A 24,859-nucleotide genomic window follows, 5' to 3' on the forward strand; every position below is an offset into this window, starting at 1 on the left:
GACGAATATCATATAATTATTATAACATAATATAATTATTAACTGGACATTTTAATAAATAAATATACATGCAAATTCAGCTAATCTATGGAGGCATTTCCACAAAATAAGACAAGACAGTTTTACCTGGTCTCTGGGGGCCCGCAGTGCTCTTTGGCTTCCCCTGCTGGTGAAGCTGCAGCAGTGGTAGTAGGAACTTCCATCTCCAGCCTGCTATAGAGCTGCAGCAGCTCTGTCTGCAGGACCTGCGTTATATGCCTCTGAGCATGGTACCTGCTGTCAGACGCCTGAAGGTCCTCCCTATAGAATGACACACAGGAAAGATAGATTCAATGTGTGTGATTATCCTTGGTTTGCCTTTGATGTTTCCATTGTATATATTATATTGGGATATGGGCACACATTTCCTGCATATGTGAAATTGTACTTTTCAATGTCATTTTATTTGTATAACTCTTTACAAGAACTCAGTAATAGGATGAGAGAGTAACAAATCATAAAACAAATAATTTTTCACCCACATAAAGTGAAAAAGAACTGAATTCAGCAGATTTATAATTATTTATAAAAAAATGTAATATATCAATAGAACCAGCGTTTAGATTTCCAGAAAAGGCCAGAGACTAGTTTTACCTCTCTGTTTTAAACCCAACAAGATGTAAATGGGTCAATGTGACCCAAATTCGTTTTAGTGGTGTTAGTAAGCGCAAGTCCATACTTGGCCTGGCACTTAACGTCCTCCAGGAACTTCTTCTGCTCTGCAATCAGGTGCTCCTTCTTGGAGAGTTGCGTCTCCAGCTCTGCTACTCTCTGCTGTGCTGCATCCAGCTTCTGCCCCTGAAGCAGCAGGTTCTGCTTAAGCCGCTCCACCTCCTTCCCCCAGGACACCTGTAACATCTGCACCTCCTGCAGAAGGAGAAGGAGATAAAGGGAGGCAAAGGGAGAGAGAAAAGTACTTTCCATAAGATGCTTTCTGAGCAACATACCCTACAGCGATAACCAGATCTGCCACCTTAGCAAGGACATTCTTACTGCCACTCTGCCTGTCAAACCTGCAGCTCCACATCTTCTTCTCACAGCTGTAACTGAGACTGACCCCAGTGTTGCCATGTGAACCTATCTGTGTTTCTTTAAGTGTCCTTTTCTAGTCATTATGAGAGCAATCCAGACCTGCAGTGTTGTGTAAATACGGTGGTAGAGAGTGCAGTAACACAGGGTTTGGAAATTGTATTCTTAATTTACTTAATTGCTACAGACCAGCCCTTTTTTATAATTTACATGAACAGGCTTCAACAAGATGTGATGGGTGTTTTAGCCCTTCACCAACTAAGACGTGCAATTTCTTCTAAGAAAACCACAGAGTTTAGCATTGAAAGCTATTTCATTTATATTTCAACCAGTGAGTCTCCTCCTCTGACCGCATCATATTGTGTAAAATCAAAGTAGTTCAAGGCTATGGCAGTGGTGGCTCAGCGGTTAGAGCACCGGGCTATCGATAACAGGGTTGTGGGTTCGATTCCCGGGCTTGGCAAGCTGCTACTGTTGGCCCTTAAGCAAGGCCCTTTACCCTCTCTGCTCCCCGGGCGCTGGAGTTGGCTGCCCACCGCTCTGGGTGTGTGTACTCACTGCCCCTATTCACTGGCGTGTGTGTGTGTGTTCACTACCACAGATGGGTTAAATGCGGAGGACACATTTTGCTGTACATAGTACAGTGACAAATACGTGCACCTTTACCTTACCTTTTTACATTATTTTGGTGCCAGGCAAAGATGTTTCAGCTCTGACCTGCCCCTTAGTGGACATTTGTTTTAATCCTCCAGACACATAAAATATTTATAAAAGAATGTGTAAACAATACGGGTAGTAGCATTTGTGAGCTCATTTACATAACAGTAGTAAGGCACACACCTTGCTGATGTCTGGGCCTGTCTGCTGAAGTTCTTGCACACAAAGTTTATGTGCCTCCCCTAACAGCAGCAGCTGTTTGCTCAGAAAGCTCAGCTGTTGCTGGGTACTCTCACTTGAGGACAACTAAAAAAGAAGAAGGAGAACAAACAACAATGAAATGGTGAGTTTTATATGCATCTTAAATAAATACTTATTTCAATATGCATTTATGCTTTCTTTTGATCATATATTTTTTTTCTATCTAAAATAGAAAATCTATTTTAGAAAATCTATCTAGAACAAAATAAAATATAATTTAACAAACAAATTAGGTGAATTGTTACTTATTTTGAGGAAAATTTTTAGCTGTGATTTCAATTTTCTTTTTTTTCTGTTACCTTGGCTGTTAGCTGGTTCAGTTGGTGCCCTGTATGGCACACTTTGTTATTAGCCCTCTGTAGCTCCGCCTCCATCTCCCCCAGCCTCTTCTGACACTCCTGTAACTTACTCTAAAAAGCACACACACACACACACACACACACACACACACACACACACACACACACACACACACACACACACACACACACACACGTCAACAAAACATTTTGTCGTTTTGTTTGTTTGTTCGTTCATCAAAAACTGATTAGAAATGCTGTTTGTTTTCTTCACTCTACAGACACTGTCCACAGTTTGTGAGGCAGCAAAACACACATACCAAGTACATTATATGTCCAAATGTTTGTGGACATCCCTTTTCATGAATGCATTCAGGTATTTTAAATCTCACCCATTGCTGACCATTGCTGATAGCCAATTGAAAAGGACTCCCCGGAGCAGACAGACATGAACCTTGGAACACTGAGACCATGCCGAATGCCAGGCGTGGATTAGAAAGGTGTAATATGAACAGTGATTTGGGTTCGAAATGCTGCGATCTAAAGGCCGGCCAGAGCTAAGGGCAGCTTCTTCTCACAGACCTATCACTGTGCTATATTCAGGGGCATGCTGGAACAACAACAGCCATCCAAGTCTCATTATGCTGACCAGGAGCCCATCGAAATCATATCCTGCAATAACAAACATTAAAGTACCTGTCAGACTGTGTAGAGTCTCACCAATAGATTAACAGACAAAAGTATTGGGACACCTGCTCATTCATGGTTTCTTCCTAAATTAAGGCTACTTGAATAACTGAAAGGTTTTCTACTGGATTTTGCAGCATTGCTGTGAGGATTTAATCGCATTCAGCAACAGGAGTGTTGGTCAGGATGTTGGATGACCATCATCATCATCATCCTACCTCATACCTTAACACACCAACATATCCCAAAAGTATTGGCTGGAGAACCACCCATCATTCCAGAGAACACATTTCTACTGCTCCACAGCTCAATGCTGGAGGGCCTTATACCCCTCAAGCCCACGTCTGGTTTCACAAATGTATTAGAAGGGGTGTCCACAAACATTAGGACATATAGTAAAGCTAGACTGGATGCACAACATGTCGGAGTTATTGTGGCTCTGTAAAAACGGTACCTGTAACTCCTGGTTCTTGGTATAGTAGTCATCTCTGCTCTGCTGGAGCTGGCGGATCTGACTGTGCAGGCGTGTGACCATGGTCTCCCTGTCATCCCACAGCTGCCTGTAGCGCTGCTGTTCAACCTGTAGGCTCTCGCGCAGAGACATGATATCCACATTCTGCAGGTTCAGCTGGTCCTTCTACACAAACACAAAACACACATAAAATGGTGCAATTTTCTATTTAACCAATCAAACTGAACCTCGCTATTTTTTTGTCCTCTTTAGGTTGTTCAAATCTAACAAAAGGAGTTACAGTGTAGGACACCATTCTTTCTATTACTGTCAGTAGAGCATCACCATGATTCTGAATCTTTGAATCTACTATTTTAAGGTAAATCTGCTGCATTAGGTTAATTTAAAAGGAACATATTCCCAATATCGGATTTCCATCCTTGTATCCTAAGAACATTTATTTATTTTAATCTGATTCTAATGTAATATCTTACATTTTTGAGCATTTTAAAAGCATAGCAACACAGTAGTAATCAGAAAAGTGCATTTATCTATCTACTGCTATGCAGTTTCTATGGCATTCCAGGTGGTTTCTATGGTGTTGCTAGCAGGTTGCTATGGTCTCCCAAGTGGTTGCTAAGGTGTTGCTAGGTGGTTGCTATAATGCCTCATGATGTTGCTTACTGCTTCCTAGTGTAGTTTTTTCCTAGTAGGTTTTACAAGCAAATTTGTATTATTTGCACCTTTGCACCGTTTCATTCCTTTTTTGCTTTGCAATGCACAACCATAACAATTCTAAGAAATCTTTCCCTCTGTGCTTCATCATCATCATCATCATCATCATAACTGCCGCTGGTCTTCCTCAACTCTTTATTTGTGCGAACAAACCCTTAGCTGAAATTTTGTGTGAAACAGGAAGGCTTTAATGTTGCTTGCTGAGTGGTAATATCAATATCTGGGGTGGTTACCATGGCGTTGTTCTGCTCCTCCAGTGCTGTGGCGTTGATGATGCGACGGAGCAGGCGGCGGTTGCGCACAGCATGCTGTTCACGCTTATACCGCTCGTAAAGCAGCTGATTATGCAGCAGTAGCAGCTGACTGCGCAGAGTCTGCAGTTCATCCAGAGGAGCAGAGCCTGCAGAGAGAGAAAGAGAATGGGAGGGGGGGGATGGAGACAAAGACAAGTGAGGCAAATGGGTGAGGATGGTGGAGGTAAAGTCAGAAAGAAGTGCACAGGACCAACCAAAAAAAAGAAAAGAATGGTGAGAGAATTTCACCTCCATTATGCAAAAACCTCAAATCTCAAACATCAACAGGAGAACAAAACACCTTAAACTTCAATGGAAGTCGATGTAAAAAGATATTATGCCCAGTCATGGAGCATTTCTATTGGTCCCTTCATCATGGAGTAAAAAACTGGCACAATGAAGATACAAGCTTTGCAGGACAGTGACAATATGTTTCATAAAGGGAGGTTGGGGAAAAAAAGGGAAAAAAAAGGAGTGCAACAAGAGTGCAAACAAGCACAGAGGCCTGCTGTTGGCCCCCAGAGCACACAGAGCTTCTTTCAAAACAGTGCCTCACACAATCACAAATAAATGACTCTTATAAATTACACAACTGCTGGGCCTTATTTAATTCAAATAGTCTTTCCTAGCAGCAGGGTATGCTGGGCTTTTTTTCACCAGTCATCATCTGCTTGTCATTAGACTAGAGGCCATGGGACAGTCAGAGGGCCTGTCCTATTCAGAAACATTAACTCTTTGGTCGGTATGGTCCCACCTGTAGCCACTTTTATAAAACAGTAATTTATTTATATATATATTGATTATTATTATTATTAATTTATTTTTTTTAATTATAAAACATTTTTTAAAATATTTTAATCTTCAGTATAATTATTTGTTGGTTAGCTGTTCAGAACTCAGCGAGCATCAGATGAAACACTCTCTCTTATTGGGACATGTGCTTATTTGTTGTTTCCTAATGGTATTAACGGTATTTAATCATTTTTAAAAAATATCCTGTTTTTGTTGGAGTAACTGTCTTTACTGTCCAGGGAAGAAGGCTTTCTACTACATTTTGGAGCATGGCTGTGAGGATTTGATTGCAATCAGCAACAAGAGCAGTAGTAAGATCAGACCACCCCATCTCATTCTAAAAAAAAAAAAAATAATAAAAATAAAAAATTATATATATATATATATATATTTTTTTTTTTTTTGTTTGTTTTGTTTGTTTGTTTGTTTTGTTTTGGTTTTTTTTGGATGGAGCTCCATCATTCCAGAGCTTAATTCTGGGAAGCTTTATACCCCTCTAGCCCACGCCTGGCCTTACACATGTTGGCATTAAATTAATGTTTATCTGAAATAGAGAGCCCATTTTGCACTGGCAATTTCTGACATACTAGGGACGCTGTGTGCGTGCGTGCGTGCGTGCGTGCGTGCGCAAATGCGCGTGTGCATACACATATCTGTGTCAGCAATGGGTGCAACATAGTAGTTGAATGCATTCTTTAGAAGTGGTGTCCACAAACATTTAAACATACCAATAGGCCACGCGAACGGTGTAATGTTTGCACAACTGTGTGCACCTAATGTGTATCGATACACCTCTAGTAGGTACAAGTATTTGTACATTCCTGCCTAACCCAGAGAGGAAGACTTTCTTCTTTTCTAAACGGAGACTACGATTGAAAAAATTGTGAAAAGTAATATGTTACAACTGGCACAGTCACAATTTCCTGTTGTTACTTGTATGTTTAGAGTCTGCTGATGGGGCCTATAAAGATAGCATCTTCTCAGCCCCTAAAGCATAAACACATTTTACGCACATCAGACAGATCCTGGGAAGACGCAGCACTAGCCTGCGGCAGAAAACACGCTGGGAAAGACGGTACTCTGAAAGTGCTGCCCCCTCCCCTCACAATTTAACACAAGTGCACTGGTGTAATGTTGTTTACCTCCGAAGTGAGTCCAGTCAGCTGACTTGCTTGGCAGAGGTAATCTGAAAAAGATTATATAAATGAGGAGATCAGCAGGGTCAGCAATGTGACGGCATATTAAGCACAAACTTCTGCTCTGGCAGAGAGTCCTGCAGGCCCTCCTGACCCTGGCCTGGACACGCCAAGGCCTGGACAAACCCAGCTCTAGTGCAATTCAATTACTCAACTATGGAGAAGAGGAGAGATGGAGGGAAGAGAACCAGAGAGAGAGAGAGAGAGAGAGAGAGAGTGTGTGTGTGTGTGTGTGTGTGTGTGTGTGTGTGTGTGTGTGTGTGTGTGTGTGTGTGTGTGAGAGATAGAGAGAGAGAGAGAGAGAGAGAGCGAGAGAGAGCAAGAGAAGGAAAAGCTCTGTTTGTTCTGTACTGACACTGGGGCTGTTGACTAGTTGGCTGCTTTTGTGGGCCAGTGTAGGAGACACAGGACAAAGGCTGCAGTTGTTTCAGTGTGAAAGGAAGCCAGCAGGTCACAGCAAGCCTGCAACAAGCTTAACACAGTGCTGTGCACAGTCCTACAGCACAGCACAGCACAGTAATGCTACCCTAAACCATGACATTTTCCACCTAGGATGAACATTTTGGCAGAATACATTAGATTAGGTGGATCAATACAGTTCTGGAGCAAATCAGCAGAGAGCATATACCTTGGAAGCTTGGAACTGTAGGTACTGTATGTGCGGTATGCCTTTATATAAGAAGGTCACAATTCTAACATTTTCATTTATAACTAAATTAAACCTTAAAATATTTAACAATTGTTGAACTGAACAAAGAAAAGCACTGAAATTGGTACAAATTAAACTGGTAGACTATAGCATCATTGTTTGCTATAGTATAATACTTATAACACAATATAATACTTATGTGTAATGTTTATCTCCCCCCCACTTGTGGTGTTTGTGTGGGTTCATGTACCAAAACATTTCACAAGCCTTTATCTGTTCTTGCCCCTTACAATTAAACAGGCTGCTTTTGTCGCTGTGCCTTAAAGCAACATTATGGAGCAATTGTGCTTCAAAAGATCCACTTCATAATCATGTTAATGTTCCACTAATTGAAATAAGAATAGTGTCTCTGTCCAGCTACTGCACTGAGGAACTATGTAACTTCAGTGGAGCTGCATGAGATCTTTGCCAGAATTGTATTATGCTACATAATCCAGGTCATATTTGTGCCAAATCCTATAACATTACTCTACTGCCTCAGTCCACCTGCTTCTTTCGCTTCAGATGCGGGTTTTGCATCTCTCAGCTTGTCAACAAAAGTATATTTACAGCGGGAGAGCTAATGGCAGAGTATGACCTGCAATAGGGAGAAAGTGAATTACACTCCACCAACTGTAGGGGATGCTCCTTTGAAGACTGATATGTAAACGACCACTGAAACACTCCAGCCATTGGCTAACTAGGCACAGGTGAAATAAAAGTGATGGGATTTATGACATCATAAAAGCAAATTAATTACTACATACTTTGTCAAAATAATTTCCAAATCCAAAAAATTCTATAGCATCCTTTCAAGCTTTATGATGTGATTTTCATTTTTTGCTACTGGACTCCCCCTACATGTGGGGAGTGTAATTGGGCCTTAGTTAAGCCATTTACTGTGTAATACAATAAGCCCTCACCTCTTTAGCACCTTGTCGTGGGCATCGCTCCCCTGCTGCACAAGGCGGTCTAGCACCTCAAGAGGAGACACAGACGTTGCTCCAAGACTGTCTTCGCCCTCCCTCACATCTACCAGCCTGCTCTCAGCCGTCACTCTCTCCAGCACTTCAGAGGTCCTGTTGCCCAAAAACAGGGAGGCAGCGCGGGGAAGGGCCAGGTCAAACAGCGCCTCATAGGGGAGCGATGGGGCTTTGCAGGGGCTGGGTGAGAGCAGATTGTATTTGAGAGCTTCCTCATCCACAGCAGGGCTGTGGCGGACGTGGCCAAGAGCCGGGTCCTCGATGGGAGTGAATACTGGTTGGAATGACCACTGCTGCTCTTGGGAAGGGCCGCGGCTGCCCATGCCTCTGCGTCCCACTCGGGTGTCCGTTTTGTCCGGAGTGGAGACAGCGTTGTTGGCTTCTCTAGACAGGCTGCTCTGGGTGGACATGGACGGGGGTTTCTGCTGGGCCCCGGTTAGGGTCTCTGTGGTGTGGAAGAAGGGCGAGTCAAAGCCACGCAGCCCAACTGGATCACGCTTCTCCTCAGTCAACTTTAGCAACTCTTCAGTGATGGCAGCTGTGAAGGAGATGCAGCATAAGTTAGAATGCAGGTTAACTGCTCCTTGTGCAAGCGCTTTTCCTTTTCAAGAAGTACAGTATCCAATAAGATAAGTGTAGGTGGGTCTAGAAGACAAAACAGTAAGTGATCATAAGCATAAGCATCATAATCCAATATTTTGTGTGTGTGGGGGGGGGGACACCTGTAGAGTATGTGAGGCAGTTCAGTGTGAATTATTCTGCATTCATGCCAAAGTGCATTGAAGGGAACCCTGACTGTTAAGACATGCTAGCCATGCTAGCCATAATTTAATGTATAAATGCATGTTTAATGTATCAAATCAGATACATTACGCTGTGGTCTGCACAGAGCTGCAGACCACAGCAATGATTTCAAATCCTATCCAATTATTTATTTATATATAAAATTATAATTGAAAAACATGATTATTAAATAATCATTTACCTTACGAACCTTAAACCTATATTCATGTTGTATACATGTTGGTACTCGTTTTTTTAGCCATATCATCCTGTCCTACATTCCGGATTCATACGATGCACTAAACTGCCACCAGATAGTGATTGTTAACAGGTTTTCTGGCAAGGACAAAAAAAGTGACTAAGAAAAGTGAAGGAAGACTGGCTTTCGTCCCTACCCTCCTCCCTCTCCTTGCCCATCCTCAGCTGCTCTTGTTCCTTCATGTAGACCGAAAGCTCAGTCAGCGTCATGGATACAGTCTCAGCCGCACCATCTGATCCAGACAAAAAAGACAAAAAGAGCCAAGTCATGCCCAAACTTAACCAATCCATCTCAAACAACTCTCAATCATCCACTCTGCTCCACCAGCAAAGCTACTGTATAAAAAGCACTGAATTGCAGACAAACACAATTTACTACACAAATACCTTAGAAAATGCCTAAAAGTCAAATAATAATACTTTAGTAATGGACTTCCCATTATTGCATGGCATGTTTTTCTCTTTCTAAGGGCTTGGAAGGTCAATTTTGTAGTTCTTACCTCTTTGGTTGGTCACCTCACCCCCTGCTCTCTCAAGTTCTCTGACTGGTTCCTGCCTCAGTAAGGGAGGTTTGCTGGAGTCTATTGGTCTACCATCCTAAAAAACAAGGCAAAGTTAAAACACTTTTGCTGCCATTCAGACAGCTGGCCCATTTACAAGGTTAGTCGACAACACACCCATTGCTAAAGACATTGCTAAAGAAGAGTGGCCATCAGTTCAATATTCAGAACTTTGTAGTGAATCTTGGATATTTTTTTAAACAGCACAAAAAAACCTTATTTACTTTCAGTTAGAGACAATGTAAAATCATTTTATTCCATATACAGTGAGTCCAAGAAGTATTTGATCCCTTGCTGATTTTCTTTGTTTGCCCACTAATAAAGACACTATCCTTCTGCACTTTTAATGGTAGATATATTCTAACATGGAGAGACAGAATATCAAGACAAAAATCCAGAATATAATTTTAAAGAATATATTTTAATTAATTTGTATTTCAATGAGGAAAATAAGTATTTGATCCCTCTTGCCAAACACACTCAATACTTAGTGGCAAAGCCTTTGTTTGCAAGCACAGCGGTGAGACGTTTGTTGTAGTTAACCACAAGTTTAGCACACACACCAGGGGGAATTTTGGCCCACTCTTCTTTGCAGATCCTCTCTAAATCATGAAGGTTGGTGGGCTGTCGCTTGGCAACTCTGACCTTCAGCTCCCTCCATAGATTTTCGATCGGATTGAGGTCTGGCGACTGGCTGGGCCACTCCATGACCTTAATGTGATTTTTCTTGAGCCAATCCTTTGTTGCCTTTGCTGTATGTTTAGGGTCGTTATCATGTTGGAAGACCCAACCACGGCCCATTTTCAGATCCCTGGCAGAGGGGAGGAGGTTGTCCCTCAGGATTGTGCGGTACATGGCTCCATCCATCTTCCCAGTGATGCGGTGAAGTAGCCCTGTACCCTTGGCAGAGAAACACCCCCAATACATTATGCTTCCACCTCCATGCTTGACGGTGGGCACAGTGTTCTTGGGGTCATAGGCAGCATTTTTCTTCCTCCACACATGGCGGGTGGAGTTGAGGCCAAAAAGTTCAATTTTGGTCTCGTCTGACCACAAAACCTTCTCCCAATAACTTGGTTCATCTTTCAAATGATCATTGGCATACTTGAGGCGCGCCTCCACATGTGCTCTCTTCAGCAGGGGTACCTTTCGGGCACTGCAGGATGTGAATCCATTGTTGCGCAAAGTGTTGCCAATTGTTTCCTTGCAAACTGTGGTCCCAGCTGCCTTCAGGTCATTTGCTAACTCCTGCCGAGTGGTTGCAGGACGATTTCTGACTGTTCTCAGCATCATTGCCACCCCACGAGGCGAAATCTTCTTTGGAGCACCGGGCCGAGGTCTGTTGATTGTCATGTTATACTCTTTAAACTTTCTGATAATTGCACCAATAGTTGTTACTTTCACATCCAACACCTTACTAATCTTTTTGTAGCCCATTCCAGCTTTGTGAAGGTCAACAATTCTGACTCTGAGGTCCTGTGACAGCTCTTTGGTTTTACCCATGTTGGAGACTTGAAATCTGTGTGATCTGTCTGATTCTGTGGACAGGTGTTTTTCACACAAGTGATTAGTGAGAACAGGTGGCTTCAGGTCAGGTAACAAGTTGATTGGGAGTGTCTAACTGGTCTGTAAAAGCCAGAACTGCTAATGAATACTAAGGGATCAAATACTTATTTCACTCCATGAAATACAAATCAATTAATATATATTCCTTAGATTTATTTTCTGGATTTTCTTTTTAATATTCTGTCTCTCCATGTAAGAATACATCTACCATTAAAAGTATAGAATGATCATGTCTTTATTAGTGGGCCAACGAAGAAAATCAGCAAGGGATCAAATACTTCTTGGACTCACTGTACATGTTGGAGCATTCACACTATCAAACACCATCAATCCATCATGAAATTTGACTGCCAGATGTAAATTCTGTAAGAAGTACCAATACTTCTGTAAGAAATACCAATGACCAATGATGACCAACAGAGCATTCCAGTTCACACCCAAGATTTTCACTGCAACTCAAAAAGTAATTTGATTTGTGATCCATGGTGAAATGAAGTGTGGCAGGGACCACTACTGGAAACTAATACCACAAAGCAAGAAGGGTACCTTGCATAACAGGCTGGTTGTGCTGTGGTGCAGAGAACCAGAGGGCAACTCTTCTGTGAGGCTAGGTGGAGGAGAGGATGCTGCAGGAGTGCTGGAACATGGGGTACCTTTTCCACCAGCTACCAGAAAAAGGATGCAATATTTAAAATAATAAATAAATAAATAACCCACACAAACACAACAAGTCAGTTTCTTTGGCCCAGCATTTTGGATGGAGAATCTCTATTCAGGACTAAGCCTAATCACAGCACAGGAAATTGTCCACATAACATAAAAATAGCTAGAAATCATTTAAAATAAACTATGTTCCTACACAAAAGTAAGGCAGACACAAAAGTTTTAAAAAACAAAAATATTCTAGTCTGACCGCACTGGAGTACAAATAGTGTGAAAAGGTGCAAAAATACACATTTTAATTTAAGTATATGACTTGATTTTCTGCTCTCTACTCTAAATTCTTTATGTTATTATGTACTACACACTGTTTTGATGCAGATTTTGATGTCAAATAAAACTGTCAACAAATCGTCAACTGTCAGCTGTCTTTGCAGCTTCATTCATTCAGTAAGCTTTACAAAAAAATAAATAAATAAATAATAAAATAAAAATAAAATCACCCTAGTATTGATAAACTCTTTAGAAAAAAAGTCCAGTCACTTGAGCATGTGTGTGGCAGAGCATAAGCCCCTCCCCATTCCCATTACTATCAACTGGTCATTTCTACAAAGAAAGGGTGCACTGGTGATTGTACACTCCTATTCACTATTTTGTATAATTGTGTAACATTAAAATAAACATGGAAATTATGAATCTAATTGTCCATTACTGGGCTTTCCACCCCTATGTTTACCTGGAGTGCTGTGAAAACGACCAGACAAGTGAAAGGCACTCTGAGATAGCTCAGGGTTGGGCGACATCCCTCTTGACGAAGGGGGGGTGGCCATGCCACACTGGGAGGAGGGGCTCCAGAGAGTGTCCTTGATGCCATAAATGGAGTTGAATTCACAGCTGGAGTTCTAAGGAGAACAACAATAAAGACCTCCATAAGTTTTAGGAGAGTGAAATCATAATTAAGCACATGTTAGAAAAAATAAAACACATTGAAACATTCAGAACATACAAAATCAACATGGCCTGCACGCTGCGCAACTTACTGACACCATGCCTGCTTTTATAATGCGCCTTTAGCGTCAACAAGCACAAACCAACAACACCTTCATTGCCATCTAATAAAATAAACATTATATTACACATTTTAAAATGCTTTGACGGCAGATGCCAGCTCTGTGTTTCTCAACTTGTCAACAAATGCCCATGTACAGCTGTCCATAAGCGGGCGCTCATATTTATGCCAGTGGTTTGAAAGTGCATTACACTCTGCAACAGCAGGGGGAGCCCAAGAGCAAAAAAAAAAAAATTCAATTCAATTTCACAAATGCCACATTTTGACCTAAGCCTGTCACAATAATAATGTTGACCAACCTATCGTACAATATAGGGATATGACCATTTTTGCTGACCTTGAAATTGCCTATTGTGTTTACTTGTCAAGGAGAGCCCATCAACATTAACGTACAGTTATGTTAACTACTACATTATGCCATTTCATCACCATTATATCAATGTACTAAAATGGTTCTGAAGAGATAAAAAAAATAGCTAAAAAATTAAATTAAATTAAAATACAATTATGAATAATTAAGTTTTGTATTCAGTGTATCAAGCTACACCATAAGCTACAGTTAAGTTTTACAGGCCTTTCTGCCCTACAGAGGCCAATTTATATTTTTCAAACTTTTTCCTGAATAAATAGTTATTTAAGATTAACATACACTATATGCCAATACAATAGGACTCTAGAGCAAATAAACATGAACCAATTGGCACCATTCCTAATGCCAGGACGAAAGCCCCCCAGCATTAAGCTGTGGATCAGTGGAACTGAGTTCTCTGGAATGAGCTGGGGAGTCAAATCCTTAATGCATCTAGTATAACCTAGTATAAAGACACTTACTCCAACAAAAGCATGTCTCCTTGATTTGCGCAGGTTTCCCAATACTTTTGTCCATATGGTGTATCAAAATATTATCTCGTGATGGGAGTCCACCATGTTTTAATAATAATTAAACATAACATATTTGACTAAGAAGCCCAATATAAACAAATAGTAAAAGTAAAACTGGAGTGCTTGCTCAGTTGGGTCTAGAGCTTCTTGGCTCCATATGGTGGGTGAGGGGTTAAGAAGAATGAAATCCCTGCCGATGGGCCACCAGGAAAGGAGGGAGAGCTGCACCAGCATCATCCACATTGCCACAGCAACCAGTCCTGCGTCAGCTTGCGGATGGTGCGATTTTCTGTTTTTAAATCTTAGCACACCCACCCACCCAAATGACTCAATGTTTCAACGTCTCTCCTCACACCTCAGCTCTTCATCCCTCCTGCCTCTCTGCTCACCCCCTACCTCTGCCTGACTACTGGAAAACAAGGAGACGATTCAAGCTGCTCAACTGAAAAGGGGGGGGGGGGGGGGTCATTTACGAACAGCAAATGGTAAATTGGCTGCATCAGAAGTAAGCACTCTCTTGCAGGAAAACAACAATAATAAGCAAGAGGGTCACAGAAACAAACAGCCCATTTCTCCTCCAGCCTCAGTCAACAACTATGAAGCAGATACAGGAGAAACACCTCGATCTGGACCAGTTTGTCACATCAGCATGTCTTAAGTCAGATCACCATGGAAGGCAGTCTGGTTCTAGACAGCAGCTTCTTTCTCCCAGGTAAAAATAGGGACCTGCGGGACTACATAGGCAGAGCTCTACACAGCACGCCGTCTCTGAAAACTGGTGCTTGTCAAATATCTTCCCACTAAACTACTTGCCAGTTGCAGAATACCCCTTTAGAACTCAGGTACTCAACATTATTTTTACAAAAGTAAAAGTGTAGTATATTTTTAAGGGGACATTCAATTCTTGAATAAAACATGTACATTTTAACTTGTAAGACAGCTAACCTGTCCTTACTCCCATAAACCTTTTTAAAATACACTATATGGACAAAAGTATTGGGACATTTTATTGGCATGTTTCTTCCAAAAATCAAGAGTATTTAAAATAATAATAATAATAATAATAATAATAACAACAACAATAATAATAATCTGTCTATCTGTCCAGGGAAAGCTTTCTAATAGATTTTGGAGCATTGCTGTGAGGATGAATTGCATTCAGCACATCAAAAGCGTTTGTGAGGACAGTATGTTATCCCGCCTGGCATTAGGCCTAGTGTCAATAGGTTCATATTTATCTGCTCCATACACCTCTCTACAGGGACTAGGCCAGCTGTGTATATGCATTTGCACATCTGTGTGAGCAACTGGTGTTGGTGAATGCTTGCACTGTCCACAAACATTTGTACATTTAGACTAAATGCACATTCATGCTGATGTAAAGGGGCGTCTTATTTCCATACATAAAGGGAGTATAAATGAGCCTTAAAATGTATGTGTAGTTGTCCAGAATCTCTACAGTATAGACAACATGGGTCATTCCACATTCACACAGAGAATACACAGTAAACTTTAAGATATGGACAAAGCATCCACACGATGGCCAAATGGAAGGGTAGTAAGCCAACAGAAAATACACAGTATTTCAGTGACATTACCGGTCGGCGGGTGCTGGGGGGGCTGCGGTAGGCTTGCTGGGTCCCTGAGAGAGAGGCCAGGGGGAGGGGAGGGAGGACAGGCTGCCGTGGAGTGGAGAACTGAGTCGAAGATGAACTTCCTGCAGAGACAGAAATTTCTTTGCTGAAACCATCATACGCTATTGGTGTGTGTGTGTGTGTGTGTGTGTGTGTGTGTGAAATATATATATATATATATATATATATATATATATATATATATATATATATATATATATATATATATACACACAAGTAAAACAGAATAGTCCTACCATAGCTGCTTAGGAAGTCAGTGTAAGGGCTGGCAGTGCAATCAGAGGGGCGCAAGTGTAGATGGCCACAGAAGTGCTCAGGCAGGGTCGAATAACCCTCCTCACAGGACGCTTCCCTCGGGTCCAGAGATACTTTGGCACACTCAATCACAATATCATGGATTTCAAACCTCCTCCACCTGTAGGGAAAAAAGTTAAACATAGCTTTACATGCTTGTTGTGTGTTAAAGACTGTACAAGTGGCTTTAAAAAAGCCCTTACCTAGTAGGGTCAAGCTCATGGTCCTTGGTTCCAGTCACTAATTCTGGGTGTATGCGAACATGTTCAAGCATTGGCTGAAAGGGCAGAAACGAGAAAAGGCATATTTTTATTATACATTTGTGATGGATGATGCTTCCTAAAAACCTCTGAAGAGACAGTGCCCTCCTGAGCATAGGACTGATTGGACACAAACATACATTATATTTGATATATCATACACAGATGAGTGTGTGTACAAAGGGGAACTTCAGCTTGTTCTTTTTTTTAACAATTAAATAGTTCCCTTCAACCTGGAGCGGGCAATATTATAATATTTTATATAGTGTAGTAATGTAAGAATAAAATGCTGTTTGTGCTTTTCTTGACTATAAGTACAATTGAGAGTAAAATTATGTAAGTTAAACAATATATTAGGACATTAAGGATGGATAATGTGGCACAGGACTTTGTGTAACTTTTAAATGGTGTTAAATAACAGAGAAAGATTTAAAAGTCTATAAAATGAGCCATTTTCTATCTTGCATAATATTTGGATGATTAAGTTTTTTTTGATTTGTTATTAGTTATTAAAATATAATAACCATGTGCATAAACCAAAATTATGTGCCCATATTACATATGTTGTGTATTACAATCATACAACAGAGCTTTTTCTGTGCCGGTGCACACCCGGTGCAAAAAAAATTTAATGTTCTGCTGAGGCAGGAAAGTGTTAGTCTTAGTTATTAGATCCATTAGACGGTGTAGTCCACTACCTTAACGACCTCCTCAAAGGTGTCCATGTTCTCCTTCATACTGTAATGTGAGCGCAGATAGGAGATGAAGTTGCAGGGGTACATGCCATAAAGGCGATGGAAGAGGGAATAGACGCTAGCGTGCAGGTGGATCAGGTACACTTCTGAAATGTGTCCTGCAAACCAGACAAGACAAGACAGCTCACTCTGATGCACATCCACGTGTTATTGTTGATTTGGTAGAAAACATGAGGTCTACAGCTCATAGTGATCAAAAATGTCCTTATTTCTGTCTATAGTGTTTCTCAGTTTTTGCCTCATTTTTGACCTAAAGGTAATGTTGAGTTCAGTGTCTAGCTTCTGTAGACCAATAAGGAATAAAGCTGTTGTGCATTTACCACATTATGTCCAAAAATATCCAGTCACTGCTGTGGTCTTTACTTTACCTCATTTAGGCAAGCAATTGCACACATAGCACAGCCAATATAGCTGAATGGTAAATGGCAAACGTGGAAATACCCCCTAATAATACCCTTGATTTCAGAAGAAAAGTTGGAAGAGAAAGTGTCTACATACTTTTGGACATATAGCATCAACTGAGGTGAGTCTAAAACAAAAATTTCAAACATGCCCAACCAAATGGCCAGTTTTATAACCTTTGCAGGGCAACATGGCTGCTGACTGCTTCTATTCTCCTACCTGGATTCCTCAGGTTCCAGGCAGCCAGGCGGCCAAAGACGTCAAAGAACTCATACAAGTGCTGCTTCCCAGCTTGAGGGATCATGGGTAGTAGGGTCACAAGCACTAGCACTCCAGTTATGAGAACCACAACATCTGTGTCCGTCTGAAAACCAAAGGAGGAAACATTCAAAGGTATTAAACAAAGAAGACACATGAGGCTATGTCCCCATTCTACACTATTCTCAAGAATGCTTTTCTCAGCAAGACCCTCTACAGTCTATAGCCCACCTTGAGGCATTTGAGCAGGGAGAGCAGCAAAGGGTAACGGGCGATCTTGTGGATCCAGGACGGCTGCTTACGAACCACTTGCCCCAGCAGGTTGAGAGTGGGCAACCGGCATGCCTGCCTAGCCATGCACTCGTTCATCTTATCGAAGAGGTGCTAAGGGCGAGAGGGAAAAGAGGTAGACATAGAAAATAGTCATTAATTTTTTTATGTCTCTAAAGTCATTAAAAGTAATTAAAGCAGCAGTATGCAAAACTGGCAGTTCTTGCTCCCGGTCACACCTTACAGTCAAGAAGTGATATTTGCTCCCACCACTAAGAAAACAGGCTTCACATGCATTTCTGAACAAGCTGAGGGATATGGAACAATCACTGAAAGTGACAGAAGTATGTGGACTGAGGCAGTAGCATAATATTACAGGATTTTACATTAATATGGGTTAGGCAGCTTTAATGCATACCTTGCAAGCCCACTTGCATAAAGTTACATAGTGCTGTAGCTGGTGCGCTGAGTATGGAGTGGCAATGATAAAGATGCTATTTACCATTTTACAAGTCAGTCTTTTTTTTAAGCGGTTATTTTAAGGTAAAAATGCTACATAATGTTGCCTTTTGTCCCCCGAGAGACACATGTATGTATGTGATGTGGTTGTTATTTGTGGACATGCCCTTAAATCTGGTTATAGCAAGTATCTTACACTGAAGCCAAGAAATTGAACAAGGACTAGTGTGTGAGTGCCTTGTCAAGCAGAGAAGCACAGGACAGCACAGCCTTGTTTAAGCAGATGCGGATGGTCCTTCTGAGTTAAAGAGAATCCATCACCTTCAGGAACACGGAGTACAATGCAGTATACACATAGTACACCACAAAATAACATACTTGCAAACATAATGCAAGTCCATAGATTGCTTGTGCATATGTTTTAAAAGTAAATAAATGAATTATTTAATAATCATATTTAACAGGCTGTGAAAAACAAAACATTCTTTATCAGATTTTGTACTCTGGGCGATTTGAGCAATTTGAGCTTAAACGTTCTAAACCATGGGAGCAAAAACAATGTTTGTTTGGGAGCAAAAACAATGTTTGTTTGGGGCGAAAAGATAACATTATAATAATACAGATCACGACACAGGAGTTACAATTCAACATATTGCGATAGTGCAGGCAAAGAGATGTATAGCGATTTTTCAAATAAAATTTTAAGGAAACTGTCATAGTACACTATCAAATGTATAAAATTAGAATAACAAGGTTTTAATTAAATGCAACCAGAACAGTGGGATCTGAAAAGAACTGTTACAAATTTGCAAAATATAATATTGCGACACTGAAGAATAACTGAAAAAAATAATTAAATAAAAAAACTAAATTAAAAAGGAAAATAATAAATTATCCAAAATAAGTGGTTTTATCTAGAGAATAGATAAAACACTGGATGAAGGGGCTGGAACTTTTTTTAAGGACTTTTTTTTTCCTTGTTCTGTCTTTTACTAATTTACTAAATCTACTATCTAGGTAAAGCTGCTTTGTGACAACAACAGTTGTAAAAAGCGCTATACAAATACATTCGACTTGACAAATAAAACCACACATAAAAACCACACAAACGTGATCTAAAGAGGACAGCTGAAGTCTTTAAAATACATAGAAATGTGTTTCTCACAAAAACTAGCCATTAGTAAGTTGTCTTGGTTATGAACAATGACCATTTACACAAATGAACCTTTCCTCATCCACTGTTAGAAAGCCACTGAAGAAGCAGAATCTTACCTTGTCATGCGGCTCTCTTACTGAACACAGGATGTGCATGGCTTGGGTTGAGTTGGTCTCCAGGACATAATCCACCAAGCCATTCAGGAGCATAGATCCTCGCTCTGTGAACCACATTTCACATCAACCCCAAAGAAAACATGCAGCTCTAACACAAACCAGCAAACAAAACACAAGCACATCATATCAATAAAGTAAAAAAAAAAAGGACAGCTTAAATAGTTAGTCAAGCACAAAATGCACCTGTACTGAGGTGTTCGTTGATAAGACCTTTGATTTCATCAAGCTGTTGGAGATCAGAGGTCTCCAGGAGAGGGAGCAAGTCCCCCACATTGAGCTGTTCCCTGGCCATGTTGGTGCTGGCGATGTGGAGGTGTGGAGGGTGTGTGGCTGAGATGGACAGTGGGGGGGTGGGAGGCTCTCTCAGACTGCTCTCTCACGGCCTCCTGTCCTGTCTGACGGGTCCCTGGGCCACCCGCCGATCCAGTCTCCAGGCACCACTACACAGGAAGAGACACAGGGAGAGATTGATAAAATGTCCAGTCAATGTCAGTTAGGCTAGTCCTGTTTTCTAGGCATACGCTGAACATTTCTTCTTCACCTCTCTTATCATGCATGGGCATGAAAAAAAAGAGCTGATTTACTCCAGAGTTAGACATTTCATCCATCCAGATCTTCTCAGAAGATCTTCCTGCTTTAGATCTTTATTTAAAGTGCTATTTAAAGACCTTGCCTTGGATAGAAAAATGTACATTCAAAAGGACATGCATGTTTGTGCTAATGGGCCAGCTAGGGGATATTTGATCAAATCATGATTAGGGTTGCAATGGTATGATAACAGACTCAGAAAAGATCATGGTTTTACAGCATCACGTTATGATATTGCACCATTATTAATAATTATTCATAATTATTAATTATTATTTTTTCCTCAGCGTTTTCTGATTGAACAAATAAAAATTACTACACTATACTACAGAAATTCTATTTTTATAAAGGAAGCATATGTAAAAAGTCTCTCTTTTGATACTTGAATAAAAATAAATTAGACAGCTACAAATTAGCTTTTTTTTTTTTTACAATTTAGTATTTAGATAATAATTATTTTAATTAAGATTAACCTGCTGATCATTTTCTCCATTAATCATGTGAGTGTTTTACAAAAACAGAATTTTGAGATTACCTGTTTTCTTTTTTTAAAAACTGGCATTAAGCACATATACACGGTATGATAACCATCCATTTTCATCCAATGATGGATCTAAAACAGGTATACCACTGCAACCCTAATCGTGATCATATTTTTTAATTATTGTATATTGTATACACAATATGCCTTCAGATCATCAATACTGTCAGTACTTGAAGAACCCTGACCAACTGCATGTTTTATTACATACATAACTTGTATGTCTTTAAATATCGTGATATATATTATTATTTGTACCATATCGCCCAGCCCTGGGGAAAGCTAAACGTTAGGTTCTTCTTGCAATTCAACAGACGCATACAGACATGCAATACAAATTTTCAAAACCCAATATGTAACAAATTAGTCCTGACAGTACTGACAAGACCACAGTTCTTTTACCAGTTTTAAATGCAGTGCATTTACGTCAAAGCTCAAAGGAGGTGCAGCTCAAGAAAAGCCCGAGCCATCAAAGGATAAAGGATAAAGGATAAAGGTGCACGTATTCGTCACTGTACAGTGTGGACTGTACAGCGAAATGTGTCCTCCGCATTTAACCCATCTGGTAGTGAACACACACTCACACACACACACGTGTTAGGGGCAGTGAGTACACACACACACCCAGAGCGGTGGGCAGCCAACTCCAGCGCCCGGGGAGCAGAGAGGGTAAAGGGCCTTGCTCAAGGGCCCAACAGTGGCAGCTTGCCGAGCCCGGGAATCGAACCCACAACCCTGTTATCGATATCCCGGCGCTCTAACCGCTGAGCCACCACTGCCACCAAGGCAGTGGGCTGAGAACAGAAGACCACTCTAAGAAATGAGACACTGATACTTTCAGTTGTTTGCGATACTGAAACCAGCCTACACTTATTCCAATCTAATATTTCCTCTTTAAAAACCGCTGAGCTTTAAAATGAGCTATTTTTAATTAAAACACTTCACTTAAGATGAGCTTCTAAAAGTAGACCATCATACTGAAAGTACTCAAACGCTCTACTACCCCATATAAAAAAGCACAGCCAACACCACCTCAGACAAATCCCTTTCTTCCCCAATCCAAGAACTGATCTAGAACTTTAACTCTGCTGATCAGGTCTAGGATCAGATCCTCACTCTGCAAAGCACATTTCACACGTCTATACCAAAGAAAGCACGGCCAAACACAGTGCATCGATCAGATTAAATAAAGAGTGCAGCTTAAATAATTCATCAAGCACAAAAGGCACTTGTATTGAGGGGTTTGCTGATCTGCAGATTTGGTTTGATCTGATCGAGCAGTTGGAGATCAGAGGTCTCCAGGAGAGATACTGAAACCAGAAGATACTTAATACTTCTGGTTTCAAGATACTGAAACCAGAAGATACTTAATACTAGGGCTGTGTATTGCCAAAAACCTGCAGATACAATACCTATCCCTAGGGATGCGCCGATCCTACTTTTTCTGTTCTGATACCAACACTGATACATAAACTTTGCGTATCAGCGATACCCCATACTGATCCGATACCACTGTTGAATTAATAAACCAGATACCTCACCATGAGGAAGAGACTTAAGGCAGCAGGATAAAACCTTCTCAGTTCTTATATGGAAGACCAGCTGCGGCAGTGACATCATTACCCACTCTCCCTCACTCTCGGCTCTCCTCCATTACAGGCGCATGTCCATAGGGTGCTCTGATCTTCAGTAATGAAGCCTAGAATACCATCGATGCGGGAAGCGGGTTCAGTGAATAGATCTGTCCTGTGGATTGTCCTAATTATCCGATACCCAACCCAGCAAATTTTGTAAGTATCAGGACCGATATTTGATTGTAGTAACGGATCAGTGCATCCTTACTTATCACACTACATGGGATACGATACATGAATCGCAATATATTGTGATACCTCATGCAATAGTGAGATCTTTTTTCTTTCAAGGATAATAAATCTGCTGCACTTCATCTAATGAAATTAGTCTAATTACACTGTTAGTAATGAAACCTGCAGCTGATCAGTGTTTATTAAGCACTAACAGTATCCTCACTATGCTTAGAAAAGCTTATAGTTATCACAACAACAGAATTTATCACAATTCAATAAAATATCGTCTTATTGCCCAGCTCTACACCATCATATGCATAAAATATGAGTAAATGAGAAAGGTTGACTTTTATGCAATCAGAACAGTGAGATCTGAAGACTAGCAGTCAGGGTTAATAAAAAAAACAGACCAAGGAGCTAGTAGTAGACTTCAGGAAACAGGAGAGAGCGCACACCCCTATTTCCATCCATGGGACCACTGTGGAGAGGGTCAGCAGCTTCAAGTTCCTTCGTATTCACATTACTGAGGAACTTACATGGACAGAACACACCACACAGGCAGCGAAGAGAGCACATCAGCGGCTTTTCTACTTCAGACGGCTGAGGAGGTTTGGTGGGAAGCCCCACATACTCAGGACGTTCTACACCAACACTGTAGAGAGCATTCTGATGGGCTGTATCACCACCTGGTACGAGAACTGCCCAGCGCACCATCAGGGTTCAGCTGCCAATCCTTCTGGATTTATTCACCAGCCGCTGTCTGAGGAAGTCAAGGAGGATTATCATGGACTTCACCCACCCAAGCCACTCCCTGTTCTCACAGCTGCTCAGCAGCAGGAGGTACAGAAGCTTAAAGACCAGAACCAGTCGGTTCAGAGACAGCTTATATCCTCAAGCAATTTGGCTGCTGAATGAACAATGGCTTGTGGACTGTGACCTCATCTGTATCATCACACCTCCTCCCCATACAAACACACTCTGCACCCTGCAATTACAACCGGAAACCCTAGGCACAGTCACACTGCTCCTACAAAGACTTCCCCACCCACACTACACCTGAACTCACACCCATCCAGTGTCTTTTGTAAATATATGATATAATCTGAATGTTTACATTATTTACAAAAGACACTGTACATTTATCTGCTTGTACCAGTGCAATATTGTATATAGAGAGTCTGTATAATGTGTGTACATGTATAGTATAAGTTAATGTGTAAATATTCAGTATTTCTATTTTGTAAATGTGTCTTCTTTTTGGTACTACTGTGAGGGAAGATGCACGAGGGAGGTTTTCACTGACCTTTACACCTGTGTAAAGTGACCTGACATATCAATATTTTGTTACACCCCTACTGCGTTTTAAAATGTTCATGTTCATTTTTAATTAAAAACACTTTAATTAAGATGAGCTTCTAAAGTCAGTGGCCTAATGGTGAGAGAAGTGGGCTTGAGACCAGAAGGTCACCAGTTTGAATCTTAGTAGGTAGAGGTAAGAACTGGGGGTGGGCGGGAGTGAAGGTAGCCTCCTCCCTCAATCCACGGCCTAACCTCCAGCTGCTCTTCTGGCGCTGGAGTTGGTTGCCCATCGCTCTGGGTGTGTGCTCACTCCCCTTAGTACACTAGTACAGTGTGTGTGTGTGTGTGTGTGTGTGTGTGTGTGTTTGTTTGTGTTCACTACTATGGATGGGATAAATGCAAAGCACACATTTCACTGTACAATGTACAAATACTTGCACCTTTACTTTTTAAAAGCCCTCTGAAACACTATTACCCCAAACGAAGAAACACACAGCTAACACAACATCACACAGTGTGAGGGTGTGCAATTCCCAGACTGATGTGTTACAGGGTTGAACTGATTCCTTTTTCCTCTCCGATATCCGATCCAGCATTTACTGCAGGTATCGTTCCGATACCTACACCCATTGTTTACAAATATCAGGCATCTAGGGATGTGTGATTACACTGGCACTACAACAATTTCATCAGACAATTCATCAATCTGGTGTTTAGACAGACAGACCTCCCTATGCACTAAACTGCAGGTCAAAAAGACAAGCCTCAAACACTATAAGACTAAATATGCTGCATTCAGACTAATAAAAAAACGAAGAAACCCCTGTGGCCAAACTCCTGGTGAAGCAGACGCTGTGTTCCCAAATCAGCAAGCCTTCATGCCATGCACAGCTATACTGCTATGGTCATGTTAACCTTAGGTTAGAGGACACTGCATGCTGTACACTGGGGCAGTGTATTGGAAAGAAGACAAGGCAACATGATACGCATCATGATACAGGGGGTTACTAATGAATATACTGTGATTCGGTAAATAAACTGCAGGAAAAC

The 24,859-nt window shown here is 41.0% G+C and overlaps 1 protein-coding gene across 1 annotated transcript in view; it reads right to left on the reverse strand.

Moving 5' to 3' along the window:
• The window catches only part of tsc1b (TSC complex subunit 1b), a 31,899-nt gene that overhangs the window by 4,338 nt on the left and 2,702 nt on the right, over positions 1-24,859 (reverse strand). The window contains exons 2-21 of the mRNA XM_072661641.1: positions 19,757-20,013; positions 19,514-19,617; positions 17,744-17,896; positions 17,474-17,618; positions 16,796-16,950; positions 16,041-16,114; positions 15,780-15,958; positions 15,487-15,605; positions 12,674-12,839; positions 11,824-11,942; positions 9,652-9,748; positions 9,289-9,384; positions 8,051-8,648; positions 6,386-6,429; positions 4,392-4,558; positions 3,427-3,609; positions 2,286-2,396; positions 1,909-2,031; positions 719-906; positions 127-300 (exon numbers count right to left, since the gene is read on the reverse strand). Coding sequence (XP_072517742.1) covers positions 127-300; positions 719-906; positions 1,909-2,031; positions 2,286-2,396; positions 3,427-3,609; positions 4,392-4,558; positions 6,386-6,429; positions 8,051-8,648; positions 9,289-9,384; positions 9,652-9,748; positions 11,824-11,942; positions 12,674-12,839; positions 15,487-15,605; positions 15,780-15,958; positions 16,041-16,114; positions 16,796-16,950; positions 17,474-17,618; positions 17,744-17,896; positions 19,514-19,617; positions 19,757-19,865 — 3,104 coding nt within the window. The 5' untranslated portion in view covers positions 19,866-20,013. The remainder of the gene's footprint in view (positions 1-126; positions 301-718; positions 907-1,908; positions 2,032-2,285; positions 2,397-3,426; positions 3,610-4,391; positions 4,559-6,385; positions 6,430-8,050; positions 8,649-9,288; positions 9,385-9,651; positions 9,749-11,823; positions 11,943-12,673; positions 12,840-15,486; positions 15,606-15,779; positions 15,959-16,040; positions 16,115-16,795; positions 16,951-17,473; positions 17,619-17,743; positions 17,897-19,513; positions 19,618-19,756; positions 20,014-24,859) is intronic.

This window comes from Salminus brasiliensis, chromosome 18, assembly GCF_030463535.1.
Source record: "Salminus brasiliensis chromosome 18, fSalBra1.hap2, whole genome shotgun sequence".
In the NCBI taxonomy this organism is placed as follows: Eukaryota; Metazoa; Chordata; class Actinopteri; order Characiformes; family Bryconidae; genus Salminus; species Salminus brasiliensis.